At 40.6% G+C, this 18,923-nt stretch overlaps 1 protein-coding gene across 2 annotated transcripts in view; it reads right to left on the bottom strand.

Annotated features, from left to right (window-relative positions):
* Window positions 1-326: 326 nt before the first annotated feature.
* LOC121554092 (VPS10 domain-containing receptor SorCS3-like) overlaps window positions 327-18,923 on the bottom strand; it is a 202,255-nt gene continuing 183,658 nt past the window's right edge. The window contains exons 18-27 of one of the 2 annotated variants that reach the window (XM_041867547.1): window positions 18,722-18,893; window positions 15,443-15,659; window positions 13,404-13,537; window positions 12,538-12,661; window positions 11,968-12,080; window positions 8,064-8,195; window positions 7,651-7,750; window positions 5,439-5,544; window positions 4,473-4,633; window positions 327-3,972 (exon numbers count right to left, since the gene is read on the bottom strand). In XM_041867547.1, the coding sequence (XP_041723481.1) occupies window positions 3,914-3,972; window positions 4,473-4,633; window positions 5,439-5,544; window positions 7,651-7,750; window positions 8,064-8,195; window positions 11,968-12,080; window positions 12,538-12,661; window positions 13,404-13,537; window positions 15,443-15,659; window positions 18,722-18,893 (1,318 nt within the window). In that variant the 3' untranslated portion in view covers window positions 327-3,913. The remainder of the gene's footprint in view (window positions 3,973-4,472; window positions 4,634-5,438; window positions 5,545-7,650; window positions 7,751-8,063; window positions 8,196-11,967; window positions 12,081-12,537; window positions 12,662-13,403; window positions 13,538-15,442; window positions 15,660-18,721; window positions 18,894-18,923) is intronic. The other variant, XM_041867548.1, reaches the window with a different exon arrangement.

Here is an 18,923-nt window from a genome sequence, read left to right as displayed (position 1 = left end):
AACTGGTCAGCACCTTAGGAGTAAATGTCAGTTGGCTTTTCATAGCCGAGCATTCAGAGGTCGAGACAGCAAGTGCATGAGAGAGAGAGAGAGAGAGAGAGAGAGAGAAAGAAAGAGATAGAGAGAGAGATGGAGAGAGGATCGAAACACACATGCACACACACACACACACACACACACACACACACACACACACACACACACACACACACACACACACACAGTAATATGGGATATAGCAATAAGAATGTCAGTTTAATATGCAGTGCAGATCACCTCCTATTACCCTTCTCAGAGTTTGAAGAATTCCATTGCACAGAGAGAAATGCTTTGATGTACAAAAATACATTTATTTGAAACAATTTCAAAATGACAGTTTCTTTACAGTAGAAATATTGAAATAAAGATTAAACAGAACCGTACTGATGACGCATGCATTTTTAGGATTTGTGCAATGAAGAGTATTACAATGGTCTGCCCTTAGAATTAGAATAAATGTGTTAAAGAGGTCAATGAAAGCAGACTTTGGGGATTGGCGTTCAACAAATCTGATCTAACAAAGTAGGTAGTTGTCAAATCCGTTACGATTGATGTATTGTAACAGACCCACAAAGTGGTTACTAAAGTGTGATTTGCATATATTTGGCTGTTTCGCTGCATAACATTTAGAAGTTGTCCCTTTTCAGGTTTTAAGAGGTGACTGCTAAATGCTAACTCCCGTTCGTATAAGCTAGTAGCATAGCTAACATACAGAAATCGGTGGTGGTAGTCACAGTCGTTTTGAACTGTAATGCAGTTGATTGGTGACGATGACATCCATACCAGCGTAATACTCCGATTCTTTCCTCAACATAGTGTGAAATACACATATAAACAATTGCATTAATGTAGGCTAATTTTGCTGTGGGGAAATAATGAGGAGATTCAAGAAATTTCCGCTATGGCATCTTTCCCCCACACTTGGCATTTCCATAGTTTTGGTCGAATTCCATTGACCTCTTCACCGCATCTATGTAAGCTAAGATTTCCTAATTTCCCTTTTTACAATCTTGATTCCCTTTCAGATTTCATAGATAATCTTATAATTGGTGTTCAACATTTGTACCAAAAATTAATAAAACCAGCTCAGTAGAATCTGATGTAAAGCAATGAACACATGATAAAACTATTCAAACGAACATTGCAGAACAAAATATCTACACTAATAAATAAGCACACAAAATGTAACACATGTCACAAAACCCAATGACTTTCCCTACAAACCTGCAGCAGTACAGAAAATATATTTTCAGAATAAGTCTTGCCTCTGAAGAACTTACCACTGATGTCTGAAGAACTTAGCACTGTTGAATGATCGACGACCAAGGCTAAAATGCAAATGCATGTTTCCTGCTCATAGGGCGAAAGGAGCTTTGAGGCTCATGGGATGAATGGTTGTACTCCACCGTTATAATGGCCTTACATGCCGAAGGAATGTCTTTCCGACGAAATTCAGGAGAAATAAAAGGAATTTTACATGTTGATGAACTCTCAGTGACCTTCTAGCTCAGCTAGTTCAGCTTTGTCTACCAGTGGAGGCAGTGGAGGAGTCGCCTTAGGAACTGGTGGTGGCAGAGATGACAAAGAAGAAACACTTCCATGTTCCCGTTATCTGTCACTACGATAATCTTTCTTATAAGTATTTGAACAAAGCCAGCATGACATTGAGAACATCAAAATGAGTTGTCATCAACAAACCAAATAGGGACAGTGAGATGAGTGAGGATGATGCAATTATCGTTCAACAAAAGAAAGTGCCGCTTTGGTATGTCGTGTCAGGGAGAATGGAACCGGAGCGGAAAAAACTGTCACTGTGGATGGAATTTCAGGCATCATTACAATGTTAGTTGTCGCTACAGCAACAGCTTGCTGTGACAACTGCTATAACACTCTTATTAGAATGTAACACCACTCTTGTTACAATGTAACAAGGGACTACAGATACAGAAGCTCCACCTCTTTCCTTTACTACTGAACACACATTTATGTACACTATCATGGGAAACACTTTCCTATGACTGAAAATACACTTGTGCAACATTCTCTAAACATCCCCGTCCTTCTCTCCTCTCACTCTTCTTTGTGTCATTACGTGCCGTCTCCAGGAACGGCATTCTGGGATAGCTCAGCATGGTGCATTCGGTGCTTAACCATCCACCCATCTCTGTTTACAGCCAGACTGGCTACACCTGCTGCCAGGGGACCTGTGCGTGCCTTCAAGCTGCTGACTGGCTGACTGGAGCTCCTGCTCCTACTCCTGCTGATTACAGCTTTCAGAGGACTGCTTTGCACAGCAGTATAGTGGAGGAAACTAGCAACTAGCTAGCATGCACACTGTTGTGTGTACAGTATTTCACTACGTTAGGGAATTCAAGTGGTGGAACTTGACTCATCAGTTGGTTTCTAACTGCTAAATGAAGCTGATGAAATGTGTTGATAGTGGGATAATTTGATAAGACTCATATGGATGGGATGGTGGTTAAAAATCTGTGTGTTGTGAGGTTTTTACTCTAGACACCTTATCACATTAGTGGAAAGTCAACACAACGTTGTTTTGTTCCCTTCTTGTATGGAAATAATATTTGAGAGATAATGTTTGAGGAGATTACCATGAAACTCTATGAGAGTTCATGTGCTTTACAGAGATAGAACACTATGAATAGATGCCAGCAAAGGACATGATAAACTATAGCACTGCAAAATACCTCCAAGCTACTTGTCCTTGTCACGTTGAAGGGCCTTGTACAATATACTCATCAGTAATAACAATTGACATGTACAACAACGTGTGATCATCTTGATGAGTCAGACACATATTATATCCACGGATCATAAATGGTTGATTCCACTTTTCTCGTTACATTCAAAGGGCAAACAATATAAATAATCCCATGATGCTTATGGAAAGTGTCGTCTGTTACAAAGAGTTTAACCATTGAGATGCATGTAAAAATTACCACCAATTATGTGTTTTATTTCATGTCAAGCAGGGGTGGCGTTGTGTAAACCTGGTTTGATATTTAGAAAATGATTCCCATCTTAACAGTTAAACCCTTTGACAGATACATTGTATAGCCATAAATTAACAAAATGACGGATATGCGAGTCTGTATATATACACTGTATGTAAAAATTACTGAGCTCTTTTGATGAATAGAAAATAACTATTTACAACACTTGCTTATCTACAACACATAAATGGCATCCTTAATAATAACATGCACAAGTCAAGGACCTCATTAAAAACAAATAAAGTTAGACTCTTTCTACAAGTAACATCTTGCTTTTTAACACGCTTTTAAGAACTGATAACAGGCCATGACTAGATCTCCTGTGTTCTGCATTGTACTTTTACTACAAGCATGTGGAAAGTAAATATACATATAGTTTATACAGAGCGATAACAGATATCTAAAGATAAATTGATACATTTTCAATAATATTCCCTGTTAGATCGGAGACCTAGACATGTTGGCCCATACAGACAATACTCTTATACCTCATGAAAAGTAAAACTTTAAGAAATGTACATAATTCTCTTCGTAGGTTTTGATAAAGGCTTTGATAAATGTCCATGAAATAAGACAATTATGGACTGAAAATTAAACATTTTTTTTGTAATCCAAATTGTGTAACAGTAGGCCTAAGTAGCTCATACTTGTAATTAAAACTTATCTCATTGAGTGGATTTCAAATTCGCCGCATAGATGCTATCAAACAAGACACCCATGCACATTAGTATAAATGAGGTCCTTAGAAAACTATTAACATTGGGTTTGTGTTTGAGAAATTACAAAAGAAACCAAAAAAGAGAAAACCCTCAAAATGGCAATACTTTAAGTCTGTACACATTTGTTGCATTCCTTCCTCGGCTTTACACGCTAGTACAGTTAGGAATCTCCCTTGTGCTCTCGCAGGCATTTCCAATTCGCCCTGGGGTAGAGATAAAAAAAACACAACATAAGAACAATGTGGGTTAGTCCACTAGTAGTAGAGCCTTTGATGCCTGTGAAACAAATAACTACTTGGACATTGATACGGCCTGTTAATTACTTGGGTTTCATTACAATGTCTTATCAAAAGCTCTTAAGCTGTTGTTTCATGTGTGGGACATTAATGGCTGACCCATTGGTTAATTTGTTTCCTTGTTTTCTTCTGAAGATACAGTACCCCTCCTTTTTCCTACCAGTTCATTCCATGTAAAGAAACAATGGAGACTTTCTAAACACTATGTAGTGTATACACTGCAGGTCAAAAGTCAACATTGTTATACACGGAGATATGACCCATATGTGTTCTAGTCCAATACAATTAGTGTGGACAATGTATGTGTAATATTGGTGGATATTTCTCAACAAGGAAGTTCAAAGTCATTAAATCAGCAACTTGCTAATAACACAATAAACAATGATTTATCAGACTATGTATCTTACGTTTAACCCTGGCGTCCATCTCCTTCTCCATGACTTCTGTGGGCGTGGAGAACTCACTGAGGGTGATCTTAGGCGTGCTGTCGCTCTGGCTGACCGAACCGATCATCTCCTGCTCTTTCTCCTGGTTCACCTCTGCGTATATGCTAATCCAGGGGATTTTTCTGCAGATTGGTAAATGTAGACAGACAACAGCCATGTTACAATAAGCAATGACTAGTCAATGATTGTCCCATTGGCAGCATTTCTCAAAGCTACACATTTTGTTCAGAGTTGGTATGATGACAAGAATAAACTAACCCCTGGACGTGTTATTATCATAAAGCCACTAGATATCTAACTAAGAAAATCTTCATCTATCCATCATTAAATCCCCATATGACATCAATGTCTAGTAGTGACATAAGACTGTAATCCTAATGCATATACATTTAGCATAATCTCTGAAAAATCATTCCACATTTATATTTATGATTAGACATGTATTTCATCCACTCGTACTTCAATTTATTTAAAATTACAAGTCATTTTATTATTTAATTGTTTTGCTTTGTCGTGTGTGACATTTCAATAAATCTGTTTCCTCTTTAGATTAATGTGGGAAATTCCATATCCATAATTAATGCGTTTTCCGCAGACTTTTCCTTCATTTAATAATTCAGCTACTAACAGCCGAAGTTCGGCAACAGCATATTAACCAATTTAATGATAGTTTTCTTCACATAACATCACTGATTCACACATGTGCCTCATGCATCCAAATCACTCTAAATCTGTTTACTACATCTACAGTATAAAGGACATTTGAAAAGTTATTTCAAAGGAACGTCATTAGTTCATCGTTCATTTATGCAGGCCCTTCCAATCTAGCATATTATTATAATATGCTTTATTAATGATGATGTCAGATGATTAGAGCAGTGCTGCGATACAGTGTTCAAAGATATAATCATAAAGTACTGTACATACCTTTTGAATTTGTAGATGAGAAACACTGCTAAACCCAGGAATACTACTGATAGGAGCATCAGCATGGCTGAACTGCTGTGTCTCGGGCTGGAATCCACCAAGGGTGCTGTAACAGAGGGTAGAGGAAGACCAACGTTAAACATAACAAGAACATAGCAACACAATAAAGGCTAATCTGGGATTGCCTTGGAGTCTTTCTTGCTTCATTGCCAATATTGATCCTATACTGTATATTATTGTGTCACTAATAACAACCATGGAGTACAGTTGAGATATATATTTTGAATCACAATAGTCTGCTACAGTAGGACTACATACAGTCAATGCATATGCTTTACTTGAATCAATTTGTTGAAAACCAAATGATACCATACAGGACCACAGTGTACAATAAAGTTGAGTTTTGGCGCCACAACATTGTCAAAAAACGATTCCCTTCCAGTGGCCCGTATACAGCAACAAATGTCATTTATTTTGTCTGATCTGTGTGACGCTGTAGTTTAGGCCCAAAACAACAGAGCTGGGACAAGGGACAACTTCGCCACCAAGTTTATGCAACAGTAAATCAATCCGGCTTTAGATTATGGGTAGATCCACGGCAATGATAGTGCATATTTAATATCCCAAATGTAAGACTGTTATAGCGTGAAATTGCTTTTTCTAAATGGCTGCCATCTCTCAAACTTAAAGCCATCTGCTTAAAACAAGCAATATTCATATTCCGAGGTAAATGCTAAATTATGGTAAAAATGTGCCTTTTACAACGAAAACTGTCACATATAAAGTGCAACACTTAGTGAGGAATAAATTGGAAGTATGTGGTGCTGATTATACTATTAAACATCTTCATCTCACCCTCTCTCTGGGGTATTACAGTGACTTTGAAATGCGTATTCATATCTATTATCAAAGGTAGATCACAGTATATTTTCTACTTTGTATTTTTTCCAGCCCCAGCTCTGAGAGGCGGCCTGTGATGTCGATGACCTTTCTGAAGCAGCTTGAAGGCTCTTCCCACATTTTCTGAGGTGACACACAGGCTGCACGTTCACACACACACACACACACACACACACACACACACACACACACACACACACACACACACACACACACACACACACACACACACACACAAACACAACTATTTTCCATTGTGAAGGAGGTTTTGTGTTGTTACTGGGTGGACACTGGCAAATAATTTTAATTGCAGCCAAGAGTAGTTATTTACTTGTCTCATTTCAAGCCAACACTCAAACTGGTGTAATGTTGATGATTGTTTTTATGCGATTCTGAATTCTGCATGCATTTATAACCAAACTTCTATTTTTTTGTCCTTTTCTCAAGGACTAAATAATCAACATAATTATACTCAGTGTAACACTCATTTTGTGGTTGGATGGCTGTAAAAGACAGTGAACAGATGTTGGGCGTATTGATATAAAAGATCCGTTGTCTCAAGGAGTTCCACTTAAAATAAAATCCATCCTCCCTTTCCTCCCATGTCCTCCTCCAATCTTCATTACATTTACATTTAAGTCATTTAGCAGACGCTCTTATCCAGAGCGACTTACAAATTGGTGCATTCAACTTAGGATAGCCAGTGGGACAACCACCCTTTTTTTTTATGGTGGGGTGGGGGAGGGGGGAATAGAAGGATTACTGTTATACTATTCCAGGTATTCCTTAAAGAGGTAGGGTTTCAAGTGTCTCCGGAAGGTGGTCAGTGACTCCGCTGTCCTGGCGTCGTGGGGGAGCTTGTTCCAACATTGGGGTGCCAGAGCAGCGAATAGCTTTGACTGGGCTGAGCGGGAACTATGCTTCCGTAGAGGTAGGGGGGCTAGCAGGCCAGAGGTGGATGAACGTAGTGCCCTCGTTTGGGTGTATGGTCTGATCAGAGCCTGAAGGTAAGGAGGCAAGCACCATGGTTTTGTAGTAGATGTGAGCTTCAACTGGAAGCCAGTGGAGTGTGCGGAGGAGCGGGGTGACAAACATACACCCAGGATGGTGACAAACATCATTTTAAATACAGAACAAAAAATGTGCCTTATGAAGACATTATCTCCAGTAAATAACATTGCATTTATGACATCACAAAAAGAAACAAACAAAGCTAAAAAAACAGGAGAATATGTAGAGAAAATAACCATTTCTCATGCAAGTACATACAGTTAATTTATGTAATTATCTTGATACTAACTTCTTTCCTTACCCAAAGTTAGCTGTGTGATGTAAACGATTACTCTTTCTCCTGGCTTTAGCTCGAACTCCACCAGATTCTGGTTGAGAGCGCTGGCAAGTATCTCAGAGATCTGTTGAAGGAGATGAAAGAAGCATCATTTAGTCCAACAATTGTCACCCTTTACAGCTCTTTCAATTCACACACGCTGCATAATGAAATAATATTTGCCATCTTGTCATGACACCCACCACATTGGTTCAGTTATATCAATTGTCAGACTCGGGCGCGTAGAATTAATGTGGATGTGTGTCATTTCAGCCATGACAATGTAATTATCCTATTGGGTGAATTGGCGTGAAGGATTGGAAACAATTTGTCATATATGCCATGACAGAATTACAATGACACTCAAAATGTCAGCGTCCAATCTAACTGTCCCATACCTGCTCTAGCTCCTCCTCTTTCTTTTTCCTGCCCTCTGATTGGTTCTTGTGTGGTAACAGGAAGAGCTCAGCGGCCGTTGGCACACCTGGAAACACTGCAACCAATAGCTGATCCTCTGGAAAGTCTGACACCTGTTGACAATGGACAGTACTGTTACAATATGTTCATACTTGTATAGTATTATTTGGCTACAGTCAAAAACACTGCCCTTAGATTATATACATATTTAATAATATGCCATTTAGCAGACGCTTTTATCCAAAGCGACTTACAGTCATGCGTGCATACATTTTTTTGTGTATGGGTGGTCCCGGGGATCGAACCCACTACCTTGGCGTTACAAGCGCCGTGCTCTACCAGCTGAGCTACAGAGGACCACATATTTAACATGTTTGAAATCAAAGGAGAGGGAGGTGTCAATGAAATAGCTTTGGGCTTGACCAACATGTGGTAATAACCCAATATAACCTACAGGTAAACAAGCTACAATATGTCACCAAACCAATAGACGACAGTCCAGCATTAATACTACTTTCTTTTTTCAGTAACACTTAATTTGACACATAGAGTCATAACATGTTATGACACGGTTATAATATTGTCATAACAGCTGACATAACCTGTCATAACATTGTCATGACACTGTCATGACACATATATTTAGACGTGTTGCGACATATATTGCAATATTTTATGGCTGATTATGACATCTATGTAAGAGTGTCAAAGCCCACAAAACCTACCACACAAGGCAAACCAATCCATTCTACTTGTATATAGTATGTTATATAACATTTCCTAAAATTGGCCATTCTATTACCATTGTAATTGTACACACATTGATGTCAAACATGTGCCTAGCCCAATGCTCTGTCACTGATGACAGGGATGAATGCAGTAGAAGGACAAAACACCCTATCTGGCATATATTATTATCCTTAAAACAACTAAAATGTACCCTTAAAACAAATGTATTTTCATCAAACATTTTGGATCTTAAATTGTTTAATTATTTTACAAATGATGACTCGTATTAAGTGTATTTGCATGAGTACATAAATCACGCTAATGATATGTATATTAGAAGATTACTTTTTATAAAATGTGTATCTAACAGTCGCATGATAACCGCTAACGATAGCTAACCTACCATAGCTAGCTAGTTGTTGTTAGTTGTCCATGGGTTTTTCTTACATTTAATATACAAGACTCTTTTATAAGTTGTTTGTACAATTAGCACAATATACTGTATATAGAGAGAATCAGATGTACTGTTGTTGCCTCGACAGTGTAATTAGTTGTTTTGAACACCACCATCTTTAGTTACAGGGCAGCTAACCTTAGCTAAACAAAAACGTACTAGATGGTAGCTAACAGTTAAGTAGCTAGCTACATGAATAATTCAGAGCTAGCTTTAGCTATGTTATGAAAACATTGAGAAAAAAGGATTGTAATTTATTTGAGAATGTGTGAAAGTTTTTCCTATTGCCATAATATATTTGGTATCACGTACATGCCCTTATGTCAGTCATGCTCCTGCATTCTTCCCAGTCATGTGCAACAGAGCATTGGGGTAGGTACATGTCTGGTGTCAATGTGTGCACAATTTATTATGGCCAATTTTAGAAAATGTAATATAATTTACTATTTACAAGTAGGCTATGGTGTAATGGAATGGTGTGCCTTGTGTGGTAGGTTTTGTGGGTTTTGACACTCTTATGTAGATGTCATAACCAGCCACAAAATAACTCAATATGTCACAACAGGTATACATATATGTGCCATGATAGTGTTATGACCATATAATGACAGGCTATGACAAGTTTTGTCAGCTGTTATAACATACTATGACATGGTTATGACCGAGTCATAACGTGTTATGACCCTAGGTGTCAAATAAACTGTTTTTTAACAATCCAATCTGAACCTCCCTGTTTTCGCGAAAGTGTATTTCTTTCTTGATGGAAAACGTACCTGTTGCCAAACAACTGTTTTCTATGCCTTCAAAATAGCTACTATTGAATGTTTTTGTTTATAATGGCCTTTTTCCACTTCAGACCACCTATGAGGCAGGGGGTTGCAACTGGCAATCAGTGTCCATTTGAAAAGCCACTAATGTTTTTATGGGTTCTCTATGGGGCTATCGACAGACAATGGAGTGGCGTAGTCGGCGAGTCGCATACACTTGAAGCACTATTTGAGTAGCAAAATAGTGGACAAATAGAGAGCAAAGGAATGACTCACAATGAGAGTAAAGAGGCATAGAAGGAAAGGAGAGGGATAGGGAAGGGGATGGGATGAAATAGCCCCTGTAAAAATCATTACACTCAGGCCGGTTTGTTCTCTTTGCGATCACTCATTAGTCTAAAAAGCCTTCTGTGTGCTTGGGTAGCACTGGCATTTTATGTCCCCCAAACCCATTGGCTGGAGTGGAAAATCTGATGTGGGTTAAGGGAGGGGAGAAGGTGAGTGAGTCTGAGTCAGATGAGTGAGCTTTTAGGAGGGAACTTTGGCCAAGCTCAGATTTGGCTGAAAAATCTTGTCGCTTTATTATTTTAAAAGCAAAATATGGTGCGGCTTCCTCACAATCTTACTGTATGCAACGCTAAATAAATTAGATGAAACAGTGGTCAATTACTAATTACTGTTGTAAACACACCATGACATGGATTCTGTTTTTCATTCGTCGTGAACTTGACCGCAACTATGAACTATGACGATACTGGGTTATTCTATCTTCATAACTCCTTCCATAGTGCATTATTTCCAACATTGTTGTGATAAATAGGTTATGATGATTTACCTATAACTATCATTTTATTCTCTGATGTAAAGTACAGTCGTTACCCAGGAAAGGAAGGGGGGGTGAGAGTGAGAAAGGGATGCACAGAAGCAGTGCACTCTCTTGGGGAAGAAAGAGGACATGTTAACCTCTTACACCACACTGAGAGGTGCATTAACAGGTGGCGGTGAAACCACCGGGGGTTTCCGCGAAACATACTAAATTATATGCATTTTCCAACAATCACTTTCTGGAACCTGAGAGGGAGCCTCCGGCCATCTTCCATGTACTGCAGGGGGAGGAAAGAAGAAGCCGGAGAAACCGAAGATGGAATGACTTCTGAAAATAACTTCAAATAGCCTCTATTACTGAACTCCCCATTCAAACCTCTATTAGGTGGTGGGTTGGAATCAGCTGAGGAGCAAAAGTCAATAGAGACCTGAGACCCATATACCGTATAATGTATCTACTGTAGCTCCTAAAAGGTTGTATAACAAAACTTTCTGTATGAAAAGAGGAACTGTTACACTCTATTGAGGCTAGCAATTAATAGCTCAAGCTTTCTAGAACTGAGTTTTCCCCTCAGTTCAACACAATTCAATTGGCTGGTGCTATACTATAGTGCCATGAACATAGTATGAGGCTCCCAGGCTCCCAGGTAACAAAGTGCACTTTATCCCTCACAAAGCCTCACCCTGACCTCTATCACAGTAGCTCCCTCCACTGGCTCTCAGCCTAGCTCGCATAAGCCACCTCTCATGTAAAATCCACTGTGGAGTTGGTGAAGACACAGAGAGACCACAAGTCTCACACTATAGGCCTAAACCTCCAAACGAAGTATCTCCTCCGTAGATACTAACCACATCCAACACCCCGGCAATGGCTAAGATCTCCTTCATTCCAGGCTAATTCCGAAGAACGGATTTAATCGCTCTGACTTCTGAAAATAAGTTATTAGTGCTCTTCAAGCTGCCTCGAGAAGGGAAGAAGAAGCCGAGCCTCTCACACCTGTGTGATAACGAACCACAGGACAGCCCGAGGGCCAACGCCAAAGCGCCTGAGTGGATAGAAAGATACGAGAGAGAGGGAGAAAAAGAGAGAAGGAAGGAATTCACACTTACTTGGAGCAGAGCCTTCTTAATGACTCTCCCCACATCCTGTCTCCACTCGGGGACGTCAGGGTTGAACTCGTCCAGATTAGGGGAGAAAGATAAAAGCAGAGATTTGAAGAACTCTGTCAGAGAGAGAGAGAGAGACCCAGGGGAGAAACAGAAAAAGACTGTTTATTCAGCTCCTGATCTAGGTGCATTATTCTCAGGGTATCCTCCTCGTTCCCCACTTTGTTCTGGTTGTGTCCCTCCTCTAACTGTCTTTAGATGGGTGGGAAAGCTGACAGAGATGTTGGTGTGTGTGAGTGTGTGAGTGTGTGAGTGTGTGCGTATGCGTGTGCTCATGGTTTGACAAGGGGAGATGATTGCTCGCACAACTGATTTCTTAGATAATTGGGGAAATGTCCTCTTCGCATATATCCTTACATGTTCAAATGTAAAGTACCCTCAAATGTTGCATACAAGTGAGACGCCTGCTAGATGTGCTAATTAGCATTACATCAAGTAGAATAAATTCATTAGGGAGATCCGAGAGAGAGAAAGAGAGAGAGAGAGAGAGAGAGACGAAGTACTGATCCTTACCTTGGACTGCTATCGTCTTGGTGTCTTGCAGTATGGCGTTTGCTGAAGACACTTGGACCGTAACAGTGTTCATTCCCTCGCTGGTGAAGGTGTACGAGATGCTCCCGTCTAAGCTGATTACCGGCTGGAGGAAGAGGGAACATGGACAAAATGGATGATCACACTTTGATCCGGACATAATCCCTAAACCTAAAACCTTTACCTAAAACCTCGGAAGATGAAAGATACCCATTTCAGATGATAACAACTTCTCCTTGAACTTCTCACTTAGAGTAGTCGGAACTTCTGACTTGAGTAGTTAGAGTAGTCAAAATTCTGACTTTAGTAAAACCCTACAAAAAACATCCTCCAATAAGACCTAGACCCAATGCAGCTAAGGTAATAACTTATGACATACTAACAAGATGTCTGAACAAAATACAAGATCAGAGACTGCTCCGCCTCTATCACAGCCACCTTCCATCAGAGAAGAGGTCAATGTACGTAATACCATAGACATCATGTATACCCCATATATACATCAGTTGAGGCTTCTGAAAGGAGGACAGCTCATAGTAATGGTTGAAGTGGAATGGAACTGGAATGGAAACCATGTCTTTGATGTGTTCGATGCTGTTCCATTTATTCCGTTCCAGCCATTACAATAAGCCTGTCATCCGATTTAGTTAAAGTGACACCCCTTTTGAATAGTGTCAGATTACCTCTACTAATGTTGTACAGTTGGTACCCCACATACAGTATACTGTATACTATACACAACATCAGAAGAGGATGTGTCTGCACCACATGGTCTCACTACTGGAGTCCCACAGGGCTCGGTTCTAGGCCCTCTTCTCTGTACACCAAGTGTTTTAAGTCCAGTATACCTCAGTGCTGTTCCCCAGCCACCAGAAGTAGGTGAGGGTCCTGGAGTGGATTGGCCAGACCACTGCTGTTAGGTTTACTTCCTTGTTCTTGATGGCCACAAACGGAGCTAGCAGCTGGACATGTTCCACATTACCTGATACAAACACAGAGGATGATTCAGACTCAGTTTTGGATGATTCAGACTCAGTATTGGATGATTCAGACTCAGTATTGGATGATTCAGACTCAGTATTGGATGATTCAGACTCAGTATTGGATGATTCAAACCCAGTATTGGATGATTCAGACTCAGTATTGGATGATTCAGACTCAGTATTGGATTATTCAGACTCAGTATATGATTGTAATTACATGGATATTGTTTCAGACTACCTACTTTACAATATGAAAAGCACTCACACATCGAAATATTATTTTTAGTTTATTTTTAGTTTAAATATGAAAAGCACTGGCACATCCGAAGATTCTTTTTACAGGTGCGTGGGAAAAAAGAAATAGAAATCTTCTTAAATTAAGAATTAGAGAAAATAAAATCCCTCACACTGCGCTTGCCAGTATCACTTATCATTATCACTGGAGTAGTGTGTGGGATCTTCTTTTCAATAAGACTACTTTAGCTGAAAAGGGAAGTTGAATGAAATCTAACTCAATAAATGTCATAACTGTCATAATGTTTTATAGTTTTGATGGAATTTACTTGAAGAACAAGATTTATTCTAGACTTAAAACACGTTGGCGTTGTCATGTTCTTGTTGTGATACCTTGTGAGTAATACTGTGGTCTGCCATGCTAAGACCGTAATGGAAGCTGACGTGGGTGTACGTGGCAATACCGTCATCTAAGCGGTGAGGTTTCCTATAGCGGAGAGATATTACACAGTATTTTCACGGTAAAAATCCAGCTGACAGTGGTGTGACTCGGCAATCTGGCGTGTACGTCTCCGCCTGGGCTTCTGCTAACTCTTATCCTCTTTAACTGAGACTAATCTTTATCCTTCTACTAGCTTTCAAATGCATGCAGTGTATGTGTGTGTGTTTGTGTGTGTGTGTAAAGTGTGTGACAGAGAGAGAGAAAGATAAATTGTCCCTTTTAAGTGTTTGTCTATGCGGATGTGCGTGTGTGTTGTGTGAGTGTGTGTGTTTGTCTGTGTGTGATGTGTGTGTGATGTGTGTGACAGAGAGAGAAAGTGTATCTGTGAGTGTGTCCCTTTTCAGTGTGTGTCTATGCGGTTGTGTGTGTGGTATGTGTGTTGTGTGTGTGATGTGAGTCATTTGGACAGGCTATCTAAACTGTGTTTGGTGTTAAAAATAGGAATTCTGTGGCGGCATTGTGCTTGGCACATCGCTAAAAGCATCACCTGCATTCTCTCTCCCCTGTAAATTACCTCAAAATGTACCAAACCATGGAGAAAAAAACACCATCAGAATCAATGGGATCAAAAATATCAAAGCACACTGACTGAAAGTGTCGTAGTGACCAGAGCCAACATTTAAATGGCACCTTCACAAATTTATGAAAGCCTCTATGTTCAAATCAAGAGACGAGGGGGCAATTCAAACACTGCACCGCAAAGAGCTAGATAATTCTTGATGCCTTTTAGACATAAGCATGTTATATTTGTCACTATTTTTTACTTGACATTTGGCTTGTTCATTACAAGATGAGAAAAGCAAGAGAGCATCAATGTGCTGTACTATGTGCAAAGCATTCTGGTACTTTGCATATAACTGGCTCCATTGTACACTGCTCTATAATTAGTAAGATGGTTATTTACAGAGAAATATGAGGCGGAGATATTCAATTATGATCCTTGAGAACCACATCACTGTTGTTTTCCATCCTTTCCCTCCAATCAGGGACTGATCCAGACCTGGGTCACCAGGTGAGCGACCACTCCGGCCAATCAATGGCCGACATAACAGTAACTGACCAATTATCTACCAGGTACAGCACAAACTAAAACCAGAAGTACTTCAGTCCTCGATGGCGGGAATTGAATAGCCCTGAGACAATAGATGAATGTATAGAGGTGACGTACATGTAACATGGAGGTACAAGGTTGTGGTATCAAATCCCAGGGTGTTCTCTGCCAAGGCCGAGACACAGAAAATCCCAGCCGTCTTGTAAACGTGTCTGATCCCCTCTTCGATCCAGCTCAGGTTGGAGTAGGAGACTGCCGTGCCATCTCCGAAATCCAGTTGGATGTTGGTTCTCATTGAGTCACCCTGGAAAGCAAGTAAAGTCTCAAGTAAGGACTACAGATGAAGAAAGAAAGAAAGAAAGAAAGAAAGAAAGAAAGAAAGAAAGAAAGAAAGAAAGAAAGAAAGAAAGAAAGAAAGAAAGAAAGAAAGAAAGAAAGAAAGAAAGAAAGAAAGAAAGAGTCCAAAACATCATTATTATTTAAAAACACACAAGTCCATTGTATTTGAGAGCCCAGCCAGATGCTTGTACTTGTGTTTATTCTAGACTTAAATACATATCATTGTTGAAATGGGGTTCAATACAATGCCCCAAAACCACAGTACCACTCAGTAATCAGCACTCAGCATGCATGGGCACAGGCAAGGCATCATTCTTTTGTTTTTGTCAAAAGTCCAACAGCTGGTGTTGTGAAACCTCTACATTAGCGTGCATCCTGAGTCTGACATGTTACATAACACCACTGGGAGTGTCTGGCTCCTGTGGCGTGAACATGTGTGTGTGTGATGGAGAGAGAGAACCACAGGGAGGTCGCATCATATTCTGCCCCACCGTGAGAGCAGTGTGTTTGCCTGTTACTGCTAATGAGGTGTGTGTGTCTCTCTCTCTCTCTCTCTCTTTGTGTGTGTGTGTGTGTGTGATAGAGAGCAAATGTGTGTGAGAGACCCTCCCTGCTCTGCCACTACAGTATCTGCAGCAGGTCTACTCAGGGTGGTTACATCTGGCACTTCCCTAGGATCAACAGTCAACACACACACTCATACAAACACCACACGTGTTGTTGGTGGCTCCAGCTGCCGCTGCGACCAAACCCTCCCACTTATCCGGCCCGTACCCTGAGAGCAAGCACAACTAACTCCCAGCCTCCCCGTGGCACATTGTAACGCAATGCAATTGGGATCTTCATTTGTAACACTGCATTAGCACAAGGGGGCTCCGGTTCAGCAACAAACACAACAATAGCAACATGCAAAACCCATCATTCTCTCTCTCTCTCTCTCTCTCTCTCTCTCTCTCTCTCTCTCTCTCTCTCTCTCTCTCTCTCTCTCTCTCTCTCTCTCTCTCTCTCTCTCTCTCTCTCTCTCTCTCTCTCTCTCTCTCTTCTTTTCAAGCGCAGCAGAGTGTGAAAACATGGGAGGGTTGGCTGTGTGTGGGGGAAGGCTTCTGGGGGTATATTTCACACCATTATACCCAGAAAATTATAAACTATGAATAAGCCGAATAAAGAAAGGTAGAATAGAATGGAAGAAATGGGATAACAGTGGCGGCTATTGTGTGGAACTGTAATGGCCCACAATCCTTTGCCAAAATGGCACTCGGAATGGCACTTAGGTCTACGGTGGCGTTGAAGTCATTCAGGCTTTTGTCAGTGTCTGTTGTTGACACTCTCTGGACACTTCTAGTTCTCTATCCAGGTGTCCTGGGATCACTAGCTAATCTGCATGAGACTGATGCTGGCTTGCTGGCTAAATGTCAAGCTTTGTGTCCATGGATCCGTGTGTGACTCAGAGGGCCAACAAATCCAAAACGCATAATAGGGTAAGCGTCATGGTCTAAACAGCAGTGCTGGTTGACAATAAGGGGTTTTGTTAATTTAGATCCAGACACAGCAGGACTGTGTACAGGACTCTTGTTCAGGTGAACGTCAACACACGAAGGATGGTGTAAACGGTGTGACATCAGTGCTGTCATGCTGACGGTGTGTCATACCTGGGTTCAAATAGTTCTAGATTTCTTTCAAATGGTTTGAGCGTTTGCCTGGAGAGCTAGATGGAAGGATTTGCACTTTTGGGGATATTCCATTGGTTCTGGTTGGTGTACACATGACATGCTATAAGAGAGCTAATGTACAGTAAATCTGGTTGGTGTACACATTACATGCTATAAGGTAGCTAATGTACAGTAAATATGGTTGGTGTACACATTATATGCTATAAGGTAGCTAATGTACAGTAAATCTGGTTGGTGTACACATTATATGCTATAAGGTAGCTAATGTACAGTAAATCTGGTTGGTGTACACATGACATGCTATAAGGTCACTTTGTGATAATGAAATCTTGACGTGTGACACTACAGATCCTATCCCTCTCTCAAAACATCAAACTTTCTTCCACCTCTCTCTCTCCTTTTTTTTTACGTTTTCTGAACATATTAAATATTTAGGCCCATTTGCTCTCCCCAAGAAATACTGCCATCTTGGGCTTCATGAATATAAATTAAAGTCTGAATTCAATGGGAGCGAAGGATTTTCCAAATGCATAAGACCCAACGCCATGAGGATTCCTCACCTCCATTAGTCTCCTGTGATAGTTATTTTTAATTATTTTGAGACTGAAATGATTATATAATACATTTCACAAACGTTTTGACCACATGGCATATGTCTCTCTTATCAGAGGATGCCTCTCTTAATGGAAGAAATAGATCCTAATTTCCTTAACTCATCACACTGTAATATGACAGCTGGGCCGGGAGAGACCTCGTGGGAGAGACACTTACTTCTTATCTGCAGAGCAGGGGCAAAGCACCGCCGCACAGAGCAGAGCGCTACCGCACTTATTCCACCTGAATGTAATGTGATGTGGTTTAAAAATGCCTAGAGAGTGAGGGGAGCGAGCCAAGGTCCTGGCCCTAGAAGGAGGCTTCTCTGCATCTATCACTCTATAACAGCGTCTCCAGGGTGCATCTCTCTCCAAGGTCTTTAGCTCTTACTCTGTCTCTGGGCTCGGGGCTCAGTGCCTGTAGCTGTGTGTGGGTGATGTTATGTTGCAAGTTACTGTTAAACTGTCAGCAGTTGGTGTATATGGGATGACATAACAGGGAAATAATTTCAGGCGTATGCCTGGAGAAACATCCATGTTGAACATATGGGAAACACATCAATATTTCACTCAGTAATATAGGTCTACATTGAGTGAGTTGTGCACCACATGCTAGTATTACTTTTACAACCATGCATAACAATACATACACATAGATTTTTCATTCCATGGCTTAAGGTAAAAATCAATGCAACTCATAACAGGGCTGTATACAACGGCGTCCATTTGGGCTCTTAGGCCCACAACAGTGATATACAAAAAGCAGGCCATTTTGGCTCAAGGCCCAGCCCTACCTCATCTAGATGCACCAGGAAGGTGACGTTGGTGCCCAGGTCGGCGGTAAGCTTGCCCTCTCTGGTGGAGAGAGAAAGGCCTTTTGGAGCCCTGTTGGGACACATCTGCTTCCTGGGTGTGTACATGTCCTTGACTCCCTTGATGCAGTTGTTGGACACCACTTTTCGGTACCTTAAGAAGATTCCATATGAATGAGTTAGG

The sequence above is a fragment of the Coregonus clupeaformis genome, unplaced genomic scaffold (assembly GCF_020615455.1).
Source record: "Coregonus clupeaformis isolate EN_2021a unplaced genomic scaffold, ASM2061545v1 scaf0179, whole genome shotgun sequence".
Taxonomy (NCBI): Eukaryota; Metazoa; Chordata; class Actinopteri; order Salmoniformes; family Salmonidae; genus Coregonus; species Coregonus clupeaformis.
The sequence above is the reverse complement of the archived record's forward strand: the minus strand, read 5'-3'. Positions and strand labels throughout refer to the sequence as shown.